This window comes from Gekko japonicus, unplaced genomic scaffold (assembly GCF_001447785.1).
Source record: "Gekko japonicus isolate JY-2015 unplaced genomic scaffold, Gekko_japonicus_V1.1 scaffold210, whole genome shotgun sequence".
NCBI lineage: Eukaryota > Metazoa > Chordata > Lepidosauria > Squamata > Gekkonidae > Gekko > Gekko japonicus.
This window is the reverse complement of record NW_015168658.1, coordinates 276,137-300,572: the sequence shown is the minus strand read 5'-3', so window position 1 is coordinate 300,572 and position 24,436 is coordinate 276,137. Positions and strand designations below refer to the sequence as shown.

The window sequence follows — 24,436 nt, the reverse complement described above, 5'->3', positions numbered from 1 at the left end:
CCCCTCCCCACAACAGACACCCTGTGAGCAGTGTTCCCTCTAAGATGAGTTAGTGTGAGCTAGCTCACAGTTTTTTAGCCTCCAGCTCACACGTTTTTGTCTTAGCTCAGGAAGGAGGGCTCCAGAGCAAACTAGTTCATGCAGCAGCCCAATCGCTCGCTCACAACTTTAATGCCAGTAGCTCACAAAGTAGAATTTTTGCTCACAAGACTCTACAACTTAGAGGGAACATTGCCTGTGAGGTTGGTGGGGCTGAGAGAGCTCTGACAGAAACGGCTCTTTTTCAAGGGCAACTCTTACCAGAACTATGGCTTGCCCAAGGTCATCCAGCAGGTGCAAGTGGAGGAAGAAGAAGAAAAGGAGACTGGATTTATACCCTGCCCTTCACTATCCAAAGGTGTCTCAGAGCGGCTTACAAACTCCTTTCCCTTCCCCTCCCCACAACAGACACCCTGTGTGAGGTAGGTGGGGCTGAGAGAGCTCTGACAGCCTTTTTTCAAGAACAGCTCTTATCAGAACTAGGGCTTGCCCAAGGCCATCCAGCAGCTGCAAGTGGAGGAGTGGGGAATCAAACCCGGTTCTCCCAGATCAGAGTCCAGGACACCAAACTGGCTCTCAAGCGATGCATGTTGTTTTGGATGAAGGTCCTTTGGCTTGGGCCCTGTGGTAGTAGATCCCACGGAAGAGAAAACTGTCACAGGCCCCGATGTGCCTGGACCACCCTGAGCCTCCCGGGACTGTCGAGGAACTTGCGGCCAGCTGTGGCTACTGGACCACAAACCCTGGAGGCTCGGGAGCCGGAGCCGCCACCAGAACCTGGGATTGCTGAAGGAGTCGTGGAGGAGAACAGCCGACTTCCAAGGGCCCCGTGGTCACCCGCGGGACCCCACGAGCAGAGACAGAAAGCCTGAACAGAAGCACAGCTTAGACAGCAGAGTCTACAGCTGTCTTCCTGAGGCCTCTTTGCTGGACATGAGGCATCTGGAGACCCTGAGCCACCATAAGGTTTTGCAGGATACTTGGGCACGGGTGCCTTGAGGACTCTTGTGGAATAGCAGGGCCTGGCCTGATCTCGTCAGAAAGAAGCTAAGCAGGGTCAGTACTTGGATAGGGGGCCACCAAGGAAGACTCTTCAGAGGAAGGCAAAGGTAAACCACCTCTGCTTCTCACTTGCCTTGGAAGCCCCTTGATGGGGTCACCACCAGGGTTCCCTCTAAGCTGAGTTACTGTGAGCTAGCTCACAGTTTTTTAAGCCTCGGGCTCACACATTTTTGTCTCAGCTCAGGAAGGAGGGCTCCAGAGCAAACTAATTCATGCAGTAGCAAATCACTTGCTCACAACTTTAATGCCGGTGGCTCACAAAGTAGAATTTTTGCTCACAAGACTCCACAGCTTAGAGGGAATATTGGTCACCACAAGTCAAAAGCTAAGCAGGGTTGGTGCTCGGAAGGGAGACCACCAAGAAAGGCTCTGCAGAGGAAGGCAAAGGCAAACCACCTCTGCTTCTCACTTGCCTTGGAAGCCCCCTTGCTGGGGTTGCCATAACTCAGAAGTTGAGCAGGGTAGATACTTGGAGGGAGACCACCAAGGAAGGCTCTGCGGAGGAAGGCAAAGGAAATCATCTCTGCTTCTCACTGGCCTTGGAAGCCCCTTGCTGGGGTCACCATTAGTTGGAAGCTAAGCAGGATCAACTCTTGGAAGGGAGACCACCAAGGAAGGCTCGGCAGAGCATAGGAAAGGCCAACCATTTCTGCTTCTCTCTTGCCTTGAAAGCCCCTTGTGCTGGGGTGGCCATAAGTTGAAAGCTAAGCAGTGTCGGTTCTTGGAAGGGAGACCACCAAGGAAGGCTCTGCAGAGGAAAGCAAAGGCCAACCACCTCTGCTTCTCTCTTGCCTTGAAAGCCCCTTGTGCTGGGGTGGCCATAAGTTGAAAGCTGTGTCGGTTCTTGGAAGGGAGACCACCAAGGAAGGCTCTGCAGAGGAAAGCAAAGGCCAACCACCTCTGCTTCTCTCTTGCCTTGAAAGCCCCTGGCTCGGGTGTCCATAAGATGAAAGCTCTGTGTCGGTTCTTGGAAGGGAGACCACCAAGGAAGGCTCTGCAGAGGAAAGCAAAGACCAACCACCTCTGCTTCTCTCTTGCCTTGAAAGCCCCTGGCTTGGGTGGCCATAAGTTGAAAGCTGTGTCGGTTCTTGGAAGGGAGACCACCAAGGAAGGCTCTGCAGAGGAAAGCAAAGGCCAACCACCTCTGCTTCTCTCTTGCCTTGAAAGCCCCTGGCTGGGGTGACCATAAGCTGAAAGCTAAGCAGGTTCGATTCTTGGAAGGGAGACCACCGAGGAAGGCAACGGCCAACCATTTCTGCTTCTCTCTTGCCTTGGAAGCCCCTTCATTGGGGCCGCCGTCAGTCGGTTCCAGCTTGATGGCACAGACGTACATGTTCCCTTCTCCCGCCACGAATGGCTGTGAGCAATGCTCCCTCTAAGCTGTGGAGTCTTGTGAGCAAAAATTCTGCTTTGTGAGCTACTGACATTAAAGTCGTGAGCGAGCGATTGGGCTGCTGCATCATTAGTTTGCTCTGGAGCCCTCCTTCCTGAGCTAAGACAGAAATGTGTGAGCTGGAGGCTAAAAACCTGTGAGCTAGCTCACACTAACTCAGCTTAGAGGGAACACTGGCTGTGGGCACGTGCCGTCCCCTGTCGTTCCTTGGGCTAAGTCCCAGCCTCTAATCACAGCATTCTGGGTTCCAGCCAAGTTCCCCCGACAGCGGTATCATCGTAAAGCACCACACCATGAGCAAAATGACTGAGCAAAGGCCAGTGGGCAGCAATGGCTGCAGGTGTGAGAGGAAACGCGCGCCCTTCTTTGGGGAAGTTAACGGAAAGTGTCACAGAGCATGGAAGAGGACCGTTTGGGTCCTCTGTTCCGGGCACGGTAATACCCAGGGCCACGTTGCCGACACGTTATCCCGTACGTTTGATCTGTATCCAAAGAAGCCGGAGAAAAATGGAAGGGGGAAAAAAGTAAATATCAGCAAGGGATGTTTTTCTGGCAGCTCTTCCGTTTCTAAATTGGGCTAATTCTACCTTCTGAAAAGAAGATAATTTCCATGTTTCTTTGGTTGAGAACACATAATTGAAGTTATTTCCTTTCCAAGAAAGGAACCTCTGCTACATCGCTTGCAAAATGGGCGTGGGGGGGGGGGGGAGAATGAAGGTAAATGGTGCCCCTCAGGCGAGGGGAGCGTTCATTAGGGTCCGGCGCTTGAACATCTTCCTTGAAAGGTGTTTTCTCACTTGCTCTGGCGGCTCTTTTTCTGAAGGTGGGCCGAAACCGAGCACGCCTAGACATAATATCGCCTTTAATGAATCGCGGCTGAAATAGAGGCTGATTGTTATGGGGAAGTTTGGAATGGAAATAAAGAGTGCACCACAGAAAGCCTGAAATTTTTAAAAATGGAGAGGAGGCATTTGCTCCCTGGCCTTTCGATTTCCCGCAAATGGGCTTCCCAGTCCAGCATTCCCCCCCCCCCCCAAAAAAAAAATGTGTAAGGATGGAAAGCGGAGATTCCTTTTAATTCAGCGTTTGTTTCTCATGTGGATCATTTCCTCATCTCGTACTAGCTCTGAGTCCTCTCCAATGGCAGGACAGAAACAGAGGAATAGAGACGTTCTTGAAAAGTACTGGGTTCGCCGCATGGAGGACTCGGACAACGACATGCTCTTGCACACGTTTATTGTACTTAACACAGACAGACTGAAAAATGGCCCTGCAAGGCCAACCAACTGTATACACACCCTCCCAGCACACACCCAGTCCCATTGGAGGGTTTGAATTTCCCGCCAAAGTGGCTATTGGTTGGTGCTGGGGGAACTAGGATCCTAGGTTCCTATTGTTCAGAGGAGCTAAGCTCCTGACTGTAGCCATAGACCCCTGGTGGCGGTCCGCGTACATAGCAGTTCTTATGGAAAAGAGGTCCATCGACAGCTACTAGCCACGGCGACTAAAGAGAACCTCCTCATTCAAGTGGCTGTGGTTCTTCAGAGTTCCCGGAAGTTCCATGCCGTGCACGGGGGGGGGGGGTGCTTTCATACCCGTGAGACCCTGTATTAACTGGAGACCTGAGGAATTAAACCTGGAACTTTAGCCATGCAAAGTAGGTGCTTGAGCTAAGGGCCTCCCCATGGGTACACCGGTTTTGTGTCGTGGTTAAGTGTGCGGACTCTAATCTGGGAGAACCGGGTTTGATTCCCCACTCCTCCACTTGCACCTGGCTGGATGACCTTGGGCAAGCCGTAGTTCTGACAAGAGCTGTTCTCGAAAAAGAGCAGTTTCTGTCAAGAGCTCTCTCAGCCCCGCCGACCTCCCAGGGCGTCTGTTGTGGGGAGGGGAAGGGAAAGGAGTTTGTAAGCCGCTTTGAGTGAAGGGCGGGGTATAAATCCAATCTCCTCCTCCTCCAATGTACAGTGCAGTTCCCACAGTCAGGCAAGGATTGCTCACCAGTTGAGCCTTCACCTGGTGAGGTTCTGGGGTATCTGGGAGAACCGAGTTTGATTCAACAGTATTCATAAAAACAACATGTAAGCAATTCAATAACAACAACAACAGTGTCTGAGAAAGGTCTTCTTCTTCATCCTCCTCCTCCTCCTCCTCCTCTCACTTTTTATCTTTAGGAGGCAGTTGAAGATGGTTTTATTTAGGGCCACATTTGCTTAAGTTTACTAGTAGTCCTGAATTGTGATTTAAAATTTTTGTCTTTAATACATTTAGTAAATGTTTGAAATAAACGAAGAAAGTATTCAGGCTGGCCAGCAGATCTAACCCTTTGTCCAGGTGGTGAGCTGTTGGTCCAGAGGGGATGTACTTGGGTGGCATGCATCTGAATAACCTCTCCCGGGAACTTTGTAAAGGAAAGAGACCTATGATTTTGGTGCAAATGCAAACGGTTGTTTTTGTAATTGATAATACCTCCCCCCCCCACCGTACCCCACAAGAATGCGAAAGCACCGGAGTGCCGTGCATTGCAACAAAACCTCAAGAAAGAAATTGCTTTCAATCCCCTCAACCCGATTCCGTATCAAACTGTGCTAAAAAGCCACATTATGCAGATTAAGCCTGCTTCGCTTCTAGCCGGGCATTTCTTGAAGATGGCTTATCGCTTTGGAGGGGGAAGAGAAAGCCAGCACAAAGGGAACATGCAAATCCGGTGGTTTGAGTATTAAATTGCCCTGAAGGCACGGAGACCATTAGCCATTAGACACAGCACGGCATCGCTGCAGCGGAAGCCCGTTTCGTCTTGTTTTGCCATCCCAGGCTGAGGAACTTCGGCGCCGGGGAAGGCCGAGTGCCTCCAGGAAATTCAGATCCCACATGCCAGAATAAAATGGGGTTCTCACTTGCCCACTTGTGGCAGGAGACCTCCAGGCAATGGCAGCCCTTGCCTGCCGATGAGCAGCTGATTGGCGGGCGGAAACTGGGGGGACGGGGCGGGTGCATGATGTTTTGGGCAGAAAAAATAAAGCCTCGTCCACTTACTGGAATTTCTGACCATAGAGTTCCTTATGATTTCTAGAGCTCCCCAGAGGTGACAAGGGTACATCTCGGAATTGTGAGAAACTCTATGGTAATGTTACCCCATACACACACACACACACACACACACACACAACCTTTCTATACTAGAAGAAGAAGAGATTGGATTTATACCCCGCCCTTCACAACCCAAAGGAGTCTCAGAGCGGCTTACAGTCTCCTCTCCCTTCCCCTCCCCACAACAGACACATCCTGTGAGGTGGGTGGGGCTGAGAGAGCTGGAAACTGCTCTCTTTCAAGAACAGCTCTTATCAGAGCTACGGCTTGCCCAAGGTCATCCAGCCAGGTGCAGGTGGAGGAGTGGGGAATCAAACCCGACTCTCCCAGATTAGAGTCCGCGCACTTCACCACCACACCAAACTGGGTCTCCAGACGTGACTTTGTGTAAAGCCAGGCGTTATCTTATTCTTAAATATGTAGCATCCGTTTTTGTGGATGTGCGAGAAAGCCCAGGCTGGAGAATTGTGGTTTCTTTTCTAATCCCACTCATCTCTTACACCCATGTTATTTTTTTTCCTGGTCCTTCTGCCCCTCGTTCCAAGACTGTGCTTTTAGGATGTTTTGGAACACGTGTGCTCCAGATAGGTCTTTTCTGCAAGGAGGGAAAGGGGGCAGCTAGGCCTTCCTGTCCCATAATGTTCAGGCGCTGCTTGGGTTCCTCCTGGGCAAGCAGCCCGATCTCCAGGCAGGAAAGGGCCGCAGCAGATCAGCAGGGTTTTCAGGGCCAGAAACAGTCAGAGGTAGTTTCCCCATTGTGTGCCTCTGCAAAGCAACCGTGGTGGTCTCCCATCCGAATACTAACCAGAGCCGACCCTGCTTAGCTTCCGAGTTCTGAAGAGATCGGACTAGCCTGGGCCATCCAATCCAGGTCAGGGCAGACATTCAGAGATGGTTGGATGTTGCCTGCCTCTGCGTAGCGACCCCAGACTTCCTTGGTGGTCTCCCACCCATGTCCAAACCAGGGCCGACCCTGCTTAGCTTCCAAGATCTGATGAGATCAGACTAGCCTATCAAGGTCAGGGCAGACATTCAGAGATGCTTTGCTGCTGCGTGCCTCTGTGTAGCAACCCCAGATTTCCATGTTGGTCTCCCACCCATGTCCAAACCAGGGATGACCCTGCTTGACTTCTGAGATCTGATGAGATCAGACTAGCCTGGACCATCCAGGTCAGGGCGGACATTCAGAGATGGTTTGCCCATTGCCGGCCTCTGCGTAGCAACCCTGGGCTTCCTCGGTGGTCTCCCATCTGAGCACTAACCAGGGCCGACCCTGCTTAGCTTCCGAGATCTGACGAGATTGGGCTAGCCCTGGGCCATTCAGATGAAGGCAAGAGATGCTTAGAGGTGGTTTGCCATCATCCGCCTCTGTGTAGCAACTCCGGACTTCCTTGGTGGTCTCTCATCCGAGCACTAACCAGGGCCGACCCTGCTTAGCTTCCGAGATCTGAAGAGATTGGAGTAGGCTCGGCTGTCTAGGCCAGGGCACCGGTCGATGCACTGTAAGACAATTGTCAAGGCTCTCCTTTACCTCTGAGCCTCTGGGCGTGGAGCAGGGGTCACTGAGGGTGCGGAGGGGGATGTACTTGTGAATTCCCTGCCTTGTGCAGGAGGTTGGACTCGATGACCCTGGAGGTCCCTTCCGACTCTGTGGCTCTATGGTTCTCTGTGTCTGCTGTCCTGCTTTCCCATGTCCGACCTGGAGACACCATAAATTGTTCTTCTCTCCTCCAGAGTGGACAGGTGGGCCCCAATCCTCCACAGAATGCTCCTTTATTCAGACCAGAGGACGAGCTGGAGCACTTGACTAAGAAGATGCTGTATGACATGGAGAACCCCCCTTCGGATGACTACTTCGGTAAGTACAATGTTACTGCTTCACCCGTTGTGTCCTCTGGTGGCAGAGGGTTCCGCAGGCAGCTTGTGCGCCATGAAAAGGGCGGGGGGAGGGAAATCTTAGAATCATAGAGTCGGATCTAGTCCAGCCCCCTGCGCAATGCGGGAAATTCACAAATACCCTCCCCCTCCACACATTTATTTGACTATGAATTTGACTATATATAAATAAATAAATACCCAGTGACCCCTGTTCCAGCCCCAGAAAATGACAAAAAACCTCCAGGATCCCCGGCCAAACCGGCCTGGAGAAAAATTGCTTCCTGACCCCCAAAGTGGCAATCAGCATTTCCCTGTGCGTGTAAGCAATGCTCCCTCTACGCTATGGAGTCTTGTGAGCAAAAATTCCACTTTGTGAGCTACTGGCATTAAAGTGGTGAGCGATTTGGCTAGTGCATGAATTAAGTTTGCTCTGGAGCCTTCCTTCCTGAGCTAAGACAAAAATGGGTGAGCTGAAGGCTAAAAACAATTGTGAGCTGGCTCGCACTAACTCATCTTAGAGGGAACACTGCGTGTAAGAAAGGCCCACAAGAGCTAAGCACTGATCTTCTAACATTTAACTCCCTCTCTGTTGTATACCCCCAGCATATAGAATCCACGGGTACACTGCTTTTGAACAGGGAGGTTCTGTTGAACTTTCATTCCTGATAGCTGGCTTTTAAAAGCTATCGAGGCCGGCGGCCTTTGCTTCCGACGACGACAGCGAATCCCAAAAATTAAGCGCGTTTTGAAGGAAAGGATAACACAGCGTCTGCCGGTGCCCAAGGGGACACCGTTTCCCTGAATTAAAATGGCAGGCAAAACGCAATCTCACTCTAGCAAACACTGAAATATGCTTTTAATTGAATAATTAATTAGTCAATTTAGCCAAGTAGGAATACAAAAACATTCTGCCTTCGGCACACGTTCCACAGGCCAAGCAGTCCAAGAGGCGAACTATCAGTCCTCACCGAGACATTCATTTTCCCCTCTGGTCAGGAAAGACCAGGGACTTGTGCAGTGATGCTGCGGGCACATAATTATGTGCATCACGTGTGATTTACTCACTCCGTCACCCTGATGCAGAGAAGGAAGGATGCTCAAGCACCACAACCCCTGGAAATCTCTTGAGGGTCTCGTTTAGAATCGAATCACGGAGTCGGAAGGGGCCATGGAGGTCATCTAGTCCATCCCCCTGCTCAGTGCAGGATCAGCCTAGAGCATCCCTGACCAGTGTTTGTCCGGCCGCTGCTTCAAGACTGCCAGGGAGGGGGAGCTCACCACCTCCCTGGGCTGCCGATTCCCATGTTGAACAACTCTTACTGTGAAAACATTTTCCCTCATATCCAGCCAGTACCTTCCCGCCCTTAATTTAAACCCATTCTTGCGAGTCCTCTCCGCTGCTGCCCTCCTTACACTGCCACTGAGCAACAGCCCCTCCTTACAGCTCTCCAGGGTCTCAGGCGGAGGTCTTTCGCATCACCTCCTGCCTGGTCCCTTTTAAGTGGAGATGCCGGGGACAGAACCTGGGACCTTCTGCGGGCCAAGCAGAGGCTCTTCCACTGAGCCACAGCCCCTCTTTACAGCTCTCCAGGGTCTCAGGCGGAGGTCTTTCCCATCACCTACTGCCTGGTCCTTTTTAACTGGAGATGCCGGGGACAGAATCTGGGACCTTCTGCGGGCCAAGCAGAGGCTCTTCCACTGAGCCAGGGCCCCTCCTTACAGCTCTCCAGGGTCTAAGGCAGAGGTCTTTCCCATCACCTACTGCCTGGTCCTTTTTAACTGGAGGTGCCGGGGATTGAACCTGGGACCTCCTGCATGCCAAGCAGATGCTCTGCCACTCACCACGGCCCTTCCCTAAATGTCCCAGGCAATAATGCAGAGTTGTGCGTCTGCTGCTGTTTTGTTCTGTGCAGGCCTGTGGGCCGCACAAGCCACCAGTCCGCGCGATCAGCCAGGAATCAGAGAGGAAAGGGGCTGAGGACGTTGGCTCCGATTTGCACGAAGCACTGGCTGCCAGGGGGACTCAGTGCCACGCTAATCGGAGCAGGGCAGATAGCCGCCTGCTAATCATATCATTAGGTCAAATTGAGAAAGCTGCATCGCGGCATATTAAAAGTCGGTTTAGAGCAGATAGGTTTTGAACAGAGGGATCTAATTAACCTCCCTGGAAAGCTTTGAGGCATTGTATTAAGTCATGAAAATAATTCTGTCCAAATAATTACATCTGAAAAGCCGGGCCGGCTCGGGAAAGGTCGCTTGACTGGGGTTCATTAACTGTTCTCGGCTGCGATGGCACGCTTCCTGCTTCCGGGGCCTGCTTCCGTGAGACCGCAGGTTTTTGCTTGATCTAGAGTTGCCGGCTTCCAAGTGGGCCAAACAAGAATTATGTACACTCCAAAAACCTTATTTATAAGTTAGTATTTTATATGTTCCGTCTTATAAAGTGCATTGTGTATTATTCATACTATTCTAAAACAGGTAGATATTCATTGCATGCAATATCAACAATAATAATCAGTTTGTACAATCTAATATGGAGCTGCGGTGGCTCGAGTGGTTAAGACGCTGAACTGCAGGCTGTGGAAGGTCGGTAGTTCAGCAGTTCGAGACCTGAGTGTGCCGCATGACGGAGTGAGCTCTTGTCTCTAGTTCCAGCTCCTGCCAACCTAGCAGTTTGAAGCAAGAAATTGCAAGTGGATAAATAGGTATCACTTTGGTGGGAAAGTCACAGCATTCCATGCGCCTTGGTGTTTAGTCATGCCGGCCACATGACCACAGAAACGTCTTCGGACAGCGCTGGCTCTTTGGCTTTGGAACGGAGATGAGCACCGCAACCCTAGAGTCTGATTCGACTGGCTTTCAAGCAAGGGAACCTTTACCTTTACCTTTACAATCTAATAGCTACCAGTCAATTTACATCCTTTTTCCACAATCAACCCCAACGGGAGTCTCTAGAATTGTACACCTGCTTCTCCTTGCTTGAAAGTCTTCTAAAGAGGGAAAGTTTCCTTTTGTGGTTACATTGAAGTTTAAATTGATGTGTGTTGCTGGTCCTGCAAAAGCAGCTGACAGTCATAGACGAGCACTCCTGTCTTTCTCAAGGCTGCCTAGTAAGCTTCCGAGTGGGGCCCGGAGAGCTCCCGGAATTGCGGCTGATCCCCAAACTACGGAGTCCGGTTCCCCTGGAGAAAATGGCTGCCTTGGAGGGTGGACTAGACTCCGTGGCATGACGTGTCCCTGAGGTCTCTCCGATCCCCAGATCTTTTTTTAAAAGGGTGGGAAGGGAAAAGAGTTGGTAAGCCGCTCTGAGACGCCTTCGGGGAGTGAAGGGCGGGGCATGAATCCAATCTTTTCTTCTTCTAATCTGGGAGAGCCGGGTTTGATTCCCCACTCCTCCACTTGCACCTGCTGGATGACCTTGGGCAAGCCGTAGTTCTGATAAGAGCTGTTCTTGAAAAAGAGCCGTTTCTGTCAGAGCTCTCTCAGCCCCGCCTGCCTCACAGGGTGTCTGTTGTGGGGAGGGGAAGGGAAAGGAGATTGTAAGCCACTCTGAGACACCTTTGGGTAGTGAAGGGCGGGGTATAAATCCAATCTCCTCCTCCTCCTCTTCTTCTTCTTCTTCTTCTTCTTCTTCTTCTGTTGTGGGGAGGGGAAGGGAAAGGAGTTTGTAAGCCGCTCTGAGACTCCTTTGGGTAGTGAAGGGCGGGGCATGAATCCAATCTCTTCTCCTTCTCTTCTTCTCTTCTCTTCGGTGGCTCTTATGCACTGCTCACGATCCCAGATATCCCTGTGATCAGTCGTCAAATCAATGCCAAAAGCAGGTCGTGCCATTTAGCCGACATCACTTATTTGGAGGACGCATCCAACCGTGGTGGTCCAGAGAAGGAGCCAAGACAGAGCGAAGCCATCCTTTACGCAGATCAGTCAGTTTAATGGCCGGAACAGCCATGAACAAGGATATCCAGTAAATGAGATGATTTGTCTTTTGGCCCGGGCAGAAGCAGCTTCGGACTGCAGTGATTAAGCAGTGATCGTCACGGCACTGTGCCTGAGGGTACCTTGCCCAGAGAACCTTAAGAGCCTCAGAAGAGCCCTGCTGGATCAGGCCATCTAGTCCATCTAGTCCAACATCCTGTCTCATTCCTCTGGAGGTCCAACAACAGGGCATAGAGGCCGAGGCCTTTATAAGAACATCAGAAGAGCCCTGCTGGATCAGGCCAGTGGTCCATCTAGTCCAGCATCCTGTCTCGCTCAGTGGTCAACCAGTTCCTCTGGAGGTCCAACAACAGGGCAGAGAGGCCAAGGCCCTCGTAAGAGCATTAGAAGCGCCCTGCTGGATCAGGCCAGTGGTCCATCTAGTCCAGCATCCTGTCTCGCTCAGTGGTCAACCAGTTCCTCTGGAGGTCCAACAACAGGGCAGAGAGGCCAAGGCCCTCGTAAGAGCATTAGAAGCGCCCTGCTGGATCAGGCCAGTGGTCCATCTAGTCCTGCATCCTGTCTCGCTCAGGGGCCAACCAGTTCCTCTGGAGGGCCAACAATAGGGCACAGAGGCCGAGGCCCTCATAAGAACATTAGAAGAGCCCTGCTGGATCAGGCCCGTGGTCCATCTAGTCCAGCATCCTGTCTCACTCAGTGGCCAAGCAGTTCCTCTGGAGGGCCAACAACAGGGCACAGAGGCCAAGGCCCTCATAAGAACATTAGAAGAGCCCTGCTAGATCAGACCAGTGGTCCATCTAGTCCAGCATCCTGTCTCACTCAGTGGCCAAGCAGTTCCTCTGGAGGGCCAAGAACAGGGCATAGAGGCCGAGGCCTTCATAAGAACATCAGAGGAGCCCTGCTGGATCAGACCAGTGGTCCATCTAGTCCAGCATCCTGTCTCACTCAGTGGCCAAGCAGTTCCTCTGGAGGGCCAACAACAGGGCATAGAGGCCGAGGCCCTCATAAGAACGAGCCCTGCTGGATCAGACCAGTGGTCCACCTAGTCATAGAATCATAGAAAGTTAGAGTTGGAAGGGACCTTGCAGGTCATCTAGTCCGACCCCCTGCACTCTGCAGGAGCATAGCCGAAAGATAGCCCTACAACATGCCCAAAGATGGTCGTCCAGCCTCCGTCTAGCATCCTGTCTCACACAGTAGCCAACCAGTTCCTCTGGAGGATTAACAAAAGGGGATAGAGGTTGAGGTGTTCCCCTGATGTTGCCTCTTGGCTCTGGGATTCAAACTGCCTCTGAACCATGAGGTTCCCTTTAGTCACCATGGCTAGTAGCTACTGCTAGACCTCTCTTCCGTGAATCAGTCTAATCCACTTTTCAAGGCACCTGTTCTTGTGGCCATCACTGCATCCTCAGGCAGCGAATCCCACATTTTAATCACTCTCTGTGTAAAGAAGTATTTCCTTTTGTCTGTCCTGAACCTACTGCCCATTAGCTTCACTGGGTGGCCTCGAGTTCTAGTATTCTGAGAGTTGGAGGAAAAAGTTCTCTTTGTCAATTCTGTCCACCTCATGCAGGCGACCTTAAGGCAATCTCACCTACTATGTTTCTGTGGGGGTTTGAACAAGGTATGTTCACCGGGTGAGTAAATTGGTAGCAAACTTCCCAGCATGCCTAGTAATTGGTCCTTCAAAGATGTTTCTCTCTCTTCTGTTTCATGTCCCACCCCCTTCCATTCATGCAGGCAGCCCCTCCTTATCCAAACAAGGCTTTAATACTGGCCAGGAAACAACCCCTGGAAATTGGAGGTAGTCCTCTTCATAAGAACATAAGAGACACCAATGTTGGATCAGGCCAAAGGCCCATCCAGCCCAACACTCTGTGTCACACAGGGGCCAGAAATACCAGGTGCCCTCAGGAGGTCCAGCAGTGGGGCCAGGACATTAGAAGTCCTCCCACTGTTGACCCCCCCCCCAGCACCAAGAATACAGAGCATCACTTGCCCCAGCCTGAGAGTCCCTATCTATACCTTGTGGCTAATAGCCACTGATGGACCTCTGCTCCATATGCTTATTCATAAGAACATAAGAGATGCCAAAGTTGGATCAGGCCAAAGGCCCTTCCAGTCCAACACTCTGTGTCACACAGTGGCCAGAAATACCAGGTGCCATCAGGAGGTCCACCAGTGGGGCCAGGACATTAGAAGTCCTCCCACTGTTGACTCCCCCCAAGCACCAAGAAGACAGAGCATCACTTGCCCCAGACTGAGAGTTCCTATCCATACCTTAAGAACATAAGAGATGCCAATGTTGGATCAGGCCAAAGGCCCACCCAGTCCCACACTCTGTGTCACACAGTGGCCAGAAATACCAGTGCCATCAGGAGGTCCAGCAGTGGGGCCAGGACATTAGAAGCCCTTCCACTGTTGACCCCCCCCCAAGCACCAAGAAGACCGAGCATCACTTGCCCCAGAGCCCCTATCTATTCCTTGTGTCTAATAGCCACTGATGGACCTCTGCTCCATATGCTTTTCTTTTATCTCCATAACCTTCCTTCCCACAAAGGTTAATTCCAGAATTTGCAAGAACCAGGGCTTTTTAAAAAATTAAAAAAGAGGTGCCAGAACTCTCAAGAGGGAAATGAAATTTTCAATCTGTATACTGAAAACTAATGAACTTTTAGATCAAGGTGGGGCAGTCGTGTTGGTGTGAAGCAACAGAACAGAATTAGAGTCCAGTGGCACCTTTAAGACCAAACAAACTTTTATTTATTTAAAGACCAAAAAACTTCGTTGGTCTTAAAGGTGCCACTGGACTGGACCAATGCTCCCTCTAAGCTGTGGAGTCTTGTGAGCAGAAATTCTACTTTGTGAGCTACTGTCAGTAAAGTTGCGAGCGAGCGATTTGGGTACTGCATCTATCCGTTTGCTCTGGAGCCATCCCTTCCCGAGCTAAGACAAAAATGTGTGAGCCGGAGGCTAAAAAGCTGTGGGCTAACTCACACTAACTCAGCTTCGAGGGAACATTGCACTGGACTCTAACGTCATGAAATTCTAAACGTTTTAAAAATAATTTTGTCGGAGAGCTTCCGGAACTCCATTCCGGTCCGTTCCCCCAGAAGAAAAGCCCTCGCAAGAACCACCCCCTCCCCAGCAGTTCTGCCACCCCTAGAGGTGCGGATGCCAAGTTCAGAACCAGCAAGGGACAACAGGAAACAACTGTGAGCTGAATTACCCGCAAGGAGACTTTAACAAAGTGAAATGCACATGTAATCAGAAATAAATCTATACATATAATCCATCATGGGAAAATACAGAAGTCCACAGGATCCATAGAAGAAAAAAAACAAAGTCCAGAGTAGATATCCAACACTTTTCCTAGGTAGTATGCAGTGTTTCAGACTTCTGGTCCTTCCTCAGGAACAAAGAACAACATTAGGAAGTCTCATTCCAATTTCTTTAAAGGACAATACTATTCAGTTTCTTTATGGGCCAGGTCTCCTAAGCTTTAATGGGCACCTCTCAAGGTTGCTTCCATGTAAACAGGACCAAACATGCCTCCAGAACCAGAACTTTGCTACTTCTAGCCCATATCAGCACTGCTTCACTTGATGGCTATTAGCAGCGATGTACTCAGACAACAAGGATGTATATTGTCACCTTGCTTATTTAATATATACGCAGAGTACATCGTGCGAAATGCTGGCCTGGATTAATCACAAGCGGGAATTAAGATTGCTGGGGGAAAGATCAACAACCTCAGACATGCAGACGATACCACTCTAATGGCAGAAAGTGAAGAGGACCTAAAGAGCCTCTTGCTCAGGGTGAAAGAGGAGAGCGCAAAAGTGGGCTTGAAGCTCAACATCAAAAAAACTAAGATCATGGCATCCGGCCCCATCACTCCTTGGCAAATAGAAGGGGAAGTCGTGGAAGCAGTGACAGACTTCACGTTCCTGGGATCCAAGATCACTGCAGACGGTGACTGCAACCGTGAAATTAAAAGACGCCTGCTCCTTGGGAGGAAAGCGATGGCAAACCTAGACAGCATAATAAAAAGCAGAGACATCACCCTGCCAACAAAAGTCCGCATGGTCAAAGCAATGGTATTCCCAGTACTCATGTATGGCTGCGAGAGTTGGACTATAAGGAAGGCCGAATGCCGAAGATTAGATGCTGTTGAATGATGGTGCTGGAGAAGGCTCTTGAGAGACCCTTGGACTGCAAGGAGACAAATCAGTCAATCTGAAAAGAAATCAACCCTGACTGTTCCCTGGAAGGCCAGATACTGAAACTGAAGCTCAAATACTTTGGCCACCCAATGAGAAAGGAGCACTCACTGGAGAAGAAGACCCTGATGCTGGGAAAGACTGAAGGTCAAAGAAGACGGGGACGGCAAAGGATGAGATGGTTGGACAGTGTCACCGATGCAACGAACATGAAATTGAGCAAACTTCAGAGGACGGCGGAAGACAGGAGGGCCTGGCGTGATCTGGTCCATGGGGTCGCAAAGATTCAGACTCGACTGTGCAACTGAACAAAAGAAAAACACTCAGACAAGCAGAGTGCAGGGGGTTGGACTAGATGACCTGCAAGGTCCCTTCCAACTCTGACATTCCATGATTCTATTATGATTCTATAACAAGGGAACTGGAGTCCAAGGCAGTCAACGTTGGAAAGGGAAACTGCATAAGTCCACTGAATTGTCAGCAAAGGAGATGGGGTGTGTTTTCTTTGAGGGGGGAGCTGAAGGTCAACTGCTGGAGCGGTGAAATGAGAGCAGGAAGCCAGATTGGCAGGTTTGCAAAGGCCGGTTCTGATCCGGAAAGGGCTACTGGCAGGAAGATATTCAGTCAAGGAAGGGGTGTAGCGGCTGCTGACTTTCCCACCGCCGTCGCATTCACAACATCCTTCTCTAGTTTCATTCGCTTTCATTGGATGTGGCATCAATTCAGAAGACGAGGAATTAAAAATAAAGTCGGAAGCATCAGGGCAGATGCAACCTCCCCCCCCCCCTCCGCCCCATGCTAGGAGTTTGTATCGAGGGTTTCTGGCAGACTGAAATAACATTCCTCTCTGAAACCGAGGGGCTTGCTAAGAGAGGGAGTTCCTGGCTAACCCTCTACTGGTGATAAGAAATAGTCAGGGTGGATTTGTTCCTACTTGGTCTCGTCAGGGTAATCTCATTCCCTTTTTTGATCGGGTCACTGGTTTGCTAGATCATGGGGATGCCGTGGAGACTGTTTATTTGGATTTCAGTAAGGCATTTAATAAGGCTCCCCGTGATATTTTGATCGGCACGTTGGAGGCTTGTGGATTAGATTTTAAGGATGGTTAGGTGGATAAGGAATTGGTGGGACGATCACACCCAAAGAGTGGTAGTTACTGGCTCCTTGTCTTTGGATGGAGGTTTCTCGTGGCTTGGTGCCACGGGGCTTGGTTTCTTAGTTTACAATCGTTCTTGGTGGGCAACATGCTGTGGAATGCCTACCAAGAACTATTGTGAACTCTTGTTCCAATAATGCCATGACACATCAGTGAATATTAATGGCATTTACCAGTTGAAAAACTGACCAGAAAAACACTACATGCTCTTCATCTTTCTTCATCTTCGTTCAGAAGAAGAAACTTGTTGAAATGGTAGAATATTCCGGAGATGCCCGGGATTGAACCTGGGACCTTCTGCATGCAAAGCAGAGGCTCTTCCATTGGTCCACGGCCCCTTTAATAGTCTTCACCCACTGTCAGTAGACATTGACAGAAGACAGCACGTGAATACATGAAGCTGCTTTCTACTGAATGAGACCCTTGGTCCACCAAGGTCAGTATTGCCTACTCAGACTGGCAGTGGCTCTCCAGGGTCGCAGGCGGAGGTCTTTCCCATCACCTACTGCCTTGTCCTTTTAACTGGAGATGCCGGGGATTGAACCTGGGACCTTCTGCATGCCAGGCAGAGGCTCTGCCGCTGAGCCACAGCCCCTCTTTGCAGCTCTCCAGGGTCTCAGGTGGAGGCCTTTCCCATCACCTCCTGCCTGGTCCTTTTAACTGGAGATGATGGGGATTGAACCTGGGACCTTCTGCATGCCAGGCAGATGCTCTACCACTGAGCCACAGCCCCTCTTTGCAGCTCTCCAGGGTCTCAGGTGGAGGTCTTTCCCATCACCTATTGCCCGGTCCTTTTAACTGGAGATGCCGGGGATTGAACCTGGGACCTTCTGCATGCCAGGCAGATGCTCTACCACTGAGCCACAGCCCCTCTTTGCAGCTCTCCAGGGTCTCAGGTGGAGGTCTTTCCCATCACCTATTGCCCGGTCCTTTTTAATTGGAGATGTCAGGGATGGAACCTGGGACCTTCTGCATGCCAAGCAGATGCTCTGCCACTGAGCCACAGCCCCTCTTTGCAGCTCTCCAGGGTCTCAGGTGGAGGTCTTTCCCATCACCTGTTACCTGTTGCTTTTCACTGGAGATGTCGGAGATTGAACCTGGGACTTTCTGCATGCCAAGCAGAGGCTCTACCACTGAGCCACGCCGTAATGTATGTACTTCGGCAGTTTCTCCAAAAAGAGGTTAAAAGGGGTTGCCCATTTCAGAGTGAGGGCGATGCTAATCCCAGAAGCGTCATGACATCATCATGTCTCTGTAAGGTCAGGATGTCGATGTGTTTAATACAGGAGCTCCCCGTTGGCTGGGACGATATTTCCAGGAAGAAGGAGAGACTGCCTTCTTAAAAACACGGTGGAACGGCAGCAGTAGAATATCAAAGCAGTGAGAACGAAGATGGTGACTGGCTCACTGGAGCCCTCCATTGGCATCTGCAGACAAACTTGTTGACGGGATCTGTCAAGGATGGGCAATCTGTCAAGGATGGGCGAGTGGGCGTCAACATGGCAAACGGGGTTCAATGTGGCCAAGTGCAAGGTGATGCACATTGGAGCCAAAAATCCTAACTATAAATACACGTTGATGGGGTCTGAACTGGCAGAGACTGATCAAGAGAGAGATCTTGGAGTTGTAGTAGAGAACTCAATGAAAATGTCGAGACACTGTGTGACTGCAATAAAGAAGGCCAAAGCTATGCTGGGGATCATTAGGAAGGGTATTGAAAACAGATCAGCCAATATCATAATGCCCCTCTATAAATCAATGGTGAGACCTCATTTGGAATACTGTGTGCAGAACTGGTCACCACACCTTAAAAAGGATATTATAGCATTGGGAAAAGTGCAGAAAAGGGCAACTCGAATGATAAAAGGGTTGGAACACTTTCCCTATGAGGAAAGGTTAAAGCGCTTGGGGCTCTTTAGCTTGGAGAAATGACGACTGAGGGGTGACATCATCGAGGTTTACAAGATTATGCATGGGAAAGAGCAGATAGAGAAAGAGGTACTTTTCTCCCTTTCTCACAACACAAGAACTCGTGGGCACTCCATGAAATTGCTGAGCGGTCGGGTTAGAAACGGATAAAAGGAAGTACTTCTTCGCCCAAAGAGTGATTAACACTTGGAATTCACTGCCACAGGAAGTGGTGGCAGCTACAAGCATGGATGGCTTCAAAAGGGAATTAGATAAGCATATGGAGCAGAGGTCCATCAGTGGCTATTAGCCACAAGGTATAGATAGGGACTCTGGGGCAAGTGATCCTCTGTCATCTTGGTGCTTGGGGGGGTCAACAGTGGGAGGGCTTCTGGTGTCCTGGCCCCACTGGTGGACCTCCTGATGGCACTGGTATTTCTGGCCACTGTGTGACACAGAGTGTTGGACTGGATGGGCCATTGGCCTGATCCAGCATTGGCGTCTCTTATGTTCTTATGTTCTTATGACGGGGTTTAGGTGAGCCTGCCCACATTACAAATCCTCAGATTTGAGGAGAAGTGAGTGATTGTTGTGGGCTGCTAATCCCTTGTAGGTTGCTATAATGCCAACAGTCACCAAAAATGCTTTTAGATGTGCAGACCAACTTTTCAAAGGAACCTTCTATAAGAGTGCGGCTTGGGACCTTGCTGAACTGCACCACTGACCGCATCATAGCATTGCCAACCTCCAGGTGGGGCCTGGAGATCGCCTGGAATTATAGCTGATCTCTGGACAACAGAAGAAAAAAATCCCTGCTTTGGACTGTGAAGTCTATAGCATTAAACCCCGCCTGAACCTCCAAAATCTCCAGGAATTTCCAAACCCACGAGTTGGCAACCCTGGGCAGCCCATGAGGAAATGAGAAAAGCAGCTTTTCTAGTGGAACGGCAGACTTTTAAGTTATTTTTACCATAAGAGTAGTTTGGCAGTCCCCCTCATGGATCACTGCCTTGTCGTGGCGAGGGGGCTTGAGCAGTTCAATGAAGCTGTGGGCTATGCCATGAAGGGCCACCCAAGACGGACAGGCCACAGCAGAGAACTCAGACCAAGAGTGATCCCCCTGGAGAAGGAAATGGCAACCCACTCCAGTACTTTTGCCAAGAAAACCCCATGGAAAGTACCAAAAGGCTAAAAGATATGACGCCGGAAGATGAGCCCCTCAGGTTGGAAGGTGTCCAATATGCTACTGAGGAAGAGCAGAGGGCAAGTACAAGTAACCCCAGAAAGAGTGAAGCGGCTGGGCCAAAGCCGAAAGGACGCTCAGTTGTGGATGTGTCTGATGGTGAAAGGAAAGTCCGATGCTGCAAAGAACAATACTACATAGGAACCTGGAATGTAAGATCTATGAATCAAGGGAAGTTTGACGTGGTCAAAAATGAGATGGCAAGACTTAACATCGATATCTTAGGAATCAGTGAACTTAAGTGGACAGGAATGGGCGAATTTAACTCAGAAGACCATTATATCTACTACTGTGGCCAGGAATCTCGTAGAAAAAATGGTGTGGCCTTTATAGTCAACAAGAGAGTGCAAAAGTCAGTACTGGGATACAATCTCAAAAATGACAGAATGATTTCTGTCCGATTCCAAGGCAAACCATTCAACATCACAGTAATCCAAGTCTATGCCCCAACCACTGATGCAGAAGAGGCTGAAGTGGACCGGTTCTATGAAGACCTACAACACCTCCTAGAACTAACACCAAAAAATGATGTCCTCATCATCATAGGGGACTGGAATGCTAAAGTAGGAAGTCAAAAGGTAACTGGAATAACAGACAAGTTTGGCCTTGGAAAGCAAAATGAAGCAGGGCAAAGGTTAACAGAGTTTTGTCAAGAGAACACACTGGTCATAGCGAACACCCTTTTCCAACAACCTAAGAGGCGACTCTACACATGGACATCACCAGATGGGCAACACCGAAATCAGATTGACTATATAATTTGCAGTCAAAGATGGAGAAGCTCTATCCAGTCAGTAAAAACAAGACCTGGAGCTGACTGTGGTTCAGATCATGAGCTACTCATTGCAAAATTCAGACTTAAACTGAAGAAAATTGGGAAAACCACGAGGCCATTCAGGTTTGACCTAGATCGCATCCCTGATGAATATACAGTAGAGGTGAAGAATAGATTCAAGGGTCTGGATTTGATAGATAGAGTGCCTGAAGAACTATGGACAGAGGTTCGTGACATCGTACAGGAGGCAGCAATCACCACCATCCCAAAGAAAAAGAAATGTAAGAAAGCAAAGTGGCTTTCTGATGAGGCTTTACAAATAGCAGAGGAAAGAAGGAAAGCGAAAGGCAAAGGCGAAAAGGAAAGATTTACCCAACTGAACGCAGATTTCCAGAGAACAGCAAGGAGAGATAAGGAGGCCTTCCTGAATGAACAGTGCAAAGTAATAGAAGAAAACAATAGAATGGGAAGGACTAGAGATCTCTTCAAGAAAGTTGGAGAAATCAAGGGAGCGTTCCATGCAAAGCTGGCCATGATAAAGGACAAAAACGGTAGGGACCTAACAGAAGCAGAAGAGATTAGGAAAAGATGGCAAGAATACACAGAAGAACTATACAAGAAAGACCTCGATGTCCTTGACAACCACGACGGTATAATCACTGACCTCGAGCCAGACATCCTGGAATGTGAAGTTAAATGGGCCTTAGAAAGCATTGCTAACAACAAAGCTAGTGGAGGTGATGGTATTCCAGCTGAGCTATTCAAAGTCTTAGAAGATGATGCTGTTAAAGTTCTGCACTCCATTTGCCAGCAAATTTGGAAAACGCAACAGTGGCCACAGGATTGGAAAAGGTCAGTATACATTCCAATCCCAAAGAAGGGCAATGCCAAGGAATGTTCAAACTATCGCACAATTGCACTCATATCACACGCTAGCAAGGTCATGCTCAAGATCCTACAAGCTAGGCTTCAACAGTACGTGGATAGAGAACTACCAGAAGTACAAGCTGGGTTTCGAAGAGGTAGAGGAACTAGAGATCAAATTGCCAACATTCGCTGGATTATGGAGAAAGCAAGAGAGTACCAGAAAAATATCTACTTCTGCTTCATTGACTATGCTAAAGCTTTTGACTGTGTGGATCACAACAAACTATGGCAGGTCCTTAAAGAGATGGGAGTACCAGACCACCTCACATGTCTCTTGAGAAACCTGTATAAGGGCCAAGAAGCGACAGTTAGAACCGGATATGGAACAACTGATTGGTTCAGCATAGGAAAAGGAGTACGACAAGGATGTATATTGTCACCTTGCTTATTTAATATATATGCAGAGTACATCATGCGAAATGCTGGCCTGGATGAATCACAAGCGGGAATTAAGATTGCTGGGGAAAAGATCAACAACCTCAGATATGCAGATGATACCACTCTAATGGCAGAAAGTGAAGAGGACCTAAAGAGCCTCTTGCTCAGGGTAAAAGAGGAGAGCGCAAAAGTGGGCTTGAAGCTCAACATCAAAAAAACTAAGATCATGGCATCCGGCCCCATCACTCCTTGGCAAATAGAAGGGGAAGTCGTGGAAGTAGTGACAGACTTCACGTTCCTGGGATCCCAGATCACCGCAGACTGTGACTGCAGCCATGAAATTAAAAGACGCCTGCTCCTTGGGAGGAAAGCGATGGCGAACCTAAACAGCATGATAAAAAGTAGAGACATCACCCTGCCAACAAAAGTCCGCATGGTCAAAGCAATGGTATTCCCAGTAGTCATGTATGGCTGTGAGAGTTGGACTATAAGGAAGGCCGAGCGCCGAAGAATAGATTCTTTTGAACTATGGTGCTGGAGGAGACTCTTGAGAGTCCCTTGGACTGCAAGAAGAACAAATCAGTCAATCCTCAAAGAAATCAACCCTGACTGTTCCCTGGAAGGCCAGATAATGAAACTGAAGCTCAAATACCTTGGCCACCAAATGAGAAGGTGGCACTCACTGGAGAAGACCCTGATGCTGGGAAAGATTGAAGGTCAAAGAAGACGGGGACGGCAAAGGATGAGATGGTTAGACAGTGTCATCGATGCAACGAACATGAAATTGAGCCAGCTTCAGAGGACGGCGGAAGACAGGAGGGCCTGGCGGGAGATGATCCATGGGGTCGCGAAGAGTCGGACTCGACTGTGCGACTGAACAACAACAAAGTTTGGCAGTGGAATCGGCTGCTTAGGGGGGTGGTGAGAATGGGCCATCTTCCAGCAGTGCCTGGACTTACACTTCTCAGGGATGCTCTAGGTCAGGGGTGTCAAACATGCAGCCCAGGGGCCGGATCAGGCCCCCAGAGGGCTTCTATCAGGCCCTCAGTGGAACTGGCTGTCTTCTGCTTCTTCTTCCAGTTCTGCTGCTGCTGCGTCATCGTAGGTTTGCAGCTTACAGATACACACCTGAACAGCGTACTCAAGACTGCAACAGCACAGACATTTTGATGCAGTAATTCAGAGCAAGAGGTGTCAGTTATCAGACACTGTTAAATAAACTAAATACTGCAAGAGCGCTAATGTTTTAAGCATGTTTTTATTTTAAGTAAAAAAACCACCTTTATGTTTGTGTGCTTTATAAAGTTTATCTCTTCGCTACCTGGCGTTACATTTTATGACACACATGGTCCGTCCCAACAAGGGCTCCTTTATGTCAGATCCGGCCCTCATAACAAATGAGTTCGACACCCCAGGGGTCAAGCTCCCTTCATCAGATACAAGTCAGAATTCTGAAGGGAGTTTTGACTCTCGAAAGCTTATACCCCGAAATCTTGTTGGTCTCTAAGGTGTTACTGGACTCGAATTTAGCTGTTCCCTAGGGAGACTGGGAAGAGCTCCCATTCCCACGACAAACCGACCAATTCCTGAAGATCTGTCGAGACTGAGGGCGATTCTGCATCTAGCGTTCACTCCACATTTTCTCAACTGGGGGGGGGGGAAGTGCAGCTCAAAACCACATTCAAATACCTCAGGGCGATGCCGTACTGACTGCAAAGTCACCCCTGAATGGCCATAAAATGGCCATAAATCTATGTAGAAGGTGCAATAAAATCTGAGGATCAAAGAACTTGAAAGCGGCATGGAGTGTGGAGGCTACCATAAAACCCGATAATCAAAGGAAATGAAAGCAGCATGCAGTGCAGAGGGGAATTTCTGTTCCAACGTGGGTTTCGTCAAACAACGGAGGGAAAAGTCAATGCAGCCCGAGAGGCTTCGTTTTGGTTTTTGCAGGCTGAGCGGATTCGTCCTCACCCTGAGCCTAAGGACTAGGCCGGGGCTAGCTGTGCGAACAAAGGAACGCCCCCAGATGAAGCCGCCGAAACGTTCCGGCTCTCAACTGCCACGAGGCAACCTTGAGACGGCTGTGCACCTCCCGTCGCTCCCCAGAGCCCATTGAGCAGCGGCAAAATGATGCATGACAAAGAGCTCAAGAGACAGAGCAAACGTGTCGTCTCTCGCAGGCCGCGCGCCACAATGTCTTCCTTATGTAAATACTCTGGAGCGCAATATCCACTAGAGGGTTCCCGCAGGTACCATCAATAACCGCCGTTCCCGCAGCGCCCTCCTCCTCCTCCGGTTGCTATTTCTTCCTAACAGTCGCCACATCAGGAGTCCCTCCAATAAGTGCGCTTTAGAGATTCAAGACACATCCGGCTTCTGGACGGTTCAGGGAACCAACTGGCAGGGAATGTGGAAAAATCATTAT

The 24,436-nt window shown here is 49.7% G+C and overlaps 1 protein-coding gene across 2 annotated transcripts in view; it reads left to right on the top strand.

Annotated features, from left to right (window-relative positions):
- The window catches only part of LOC107113843 (lipoma-preferred partner homolog), a 430,270-nt gene that overhangs the window by 348,572 nt on the left and 57,262 nt on the right, over positions 1–24,436 (top strand). For both annotated transcript variants that reach the window (XM_015415237.1, XM_015415238.1), the window contains one exon: positions 7,319–7,442. In XM_015415237.1, the coding sequence (XP_015270723.1) occupies positions 7,319–7,442 (124 nt within the window). The remainder of the gene's footprint in view (positions 1–7,318; positions 7,443–24,436) is intronic.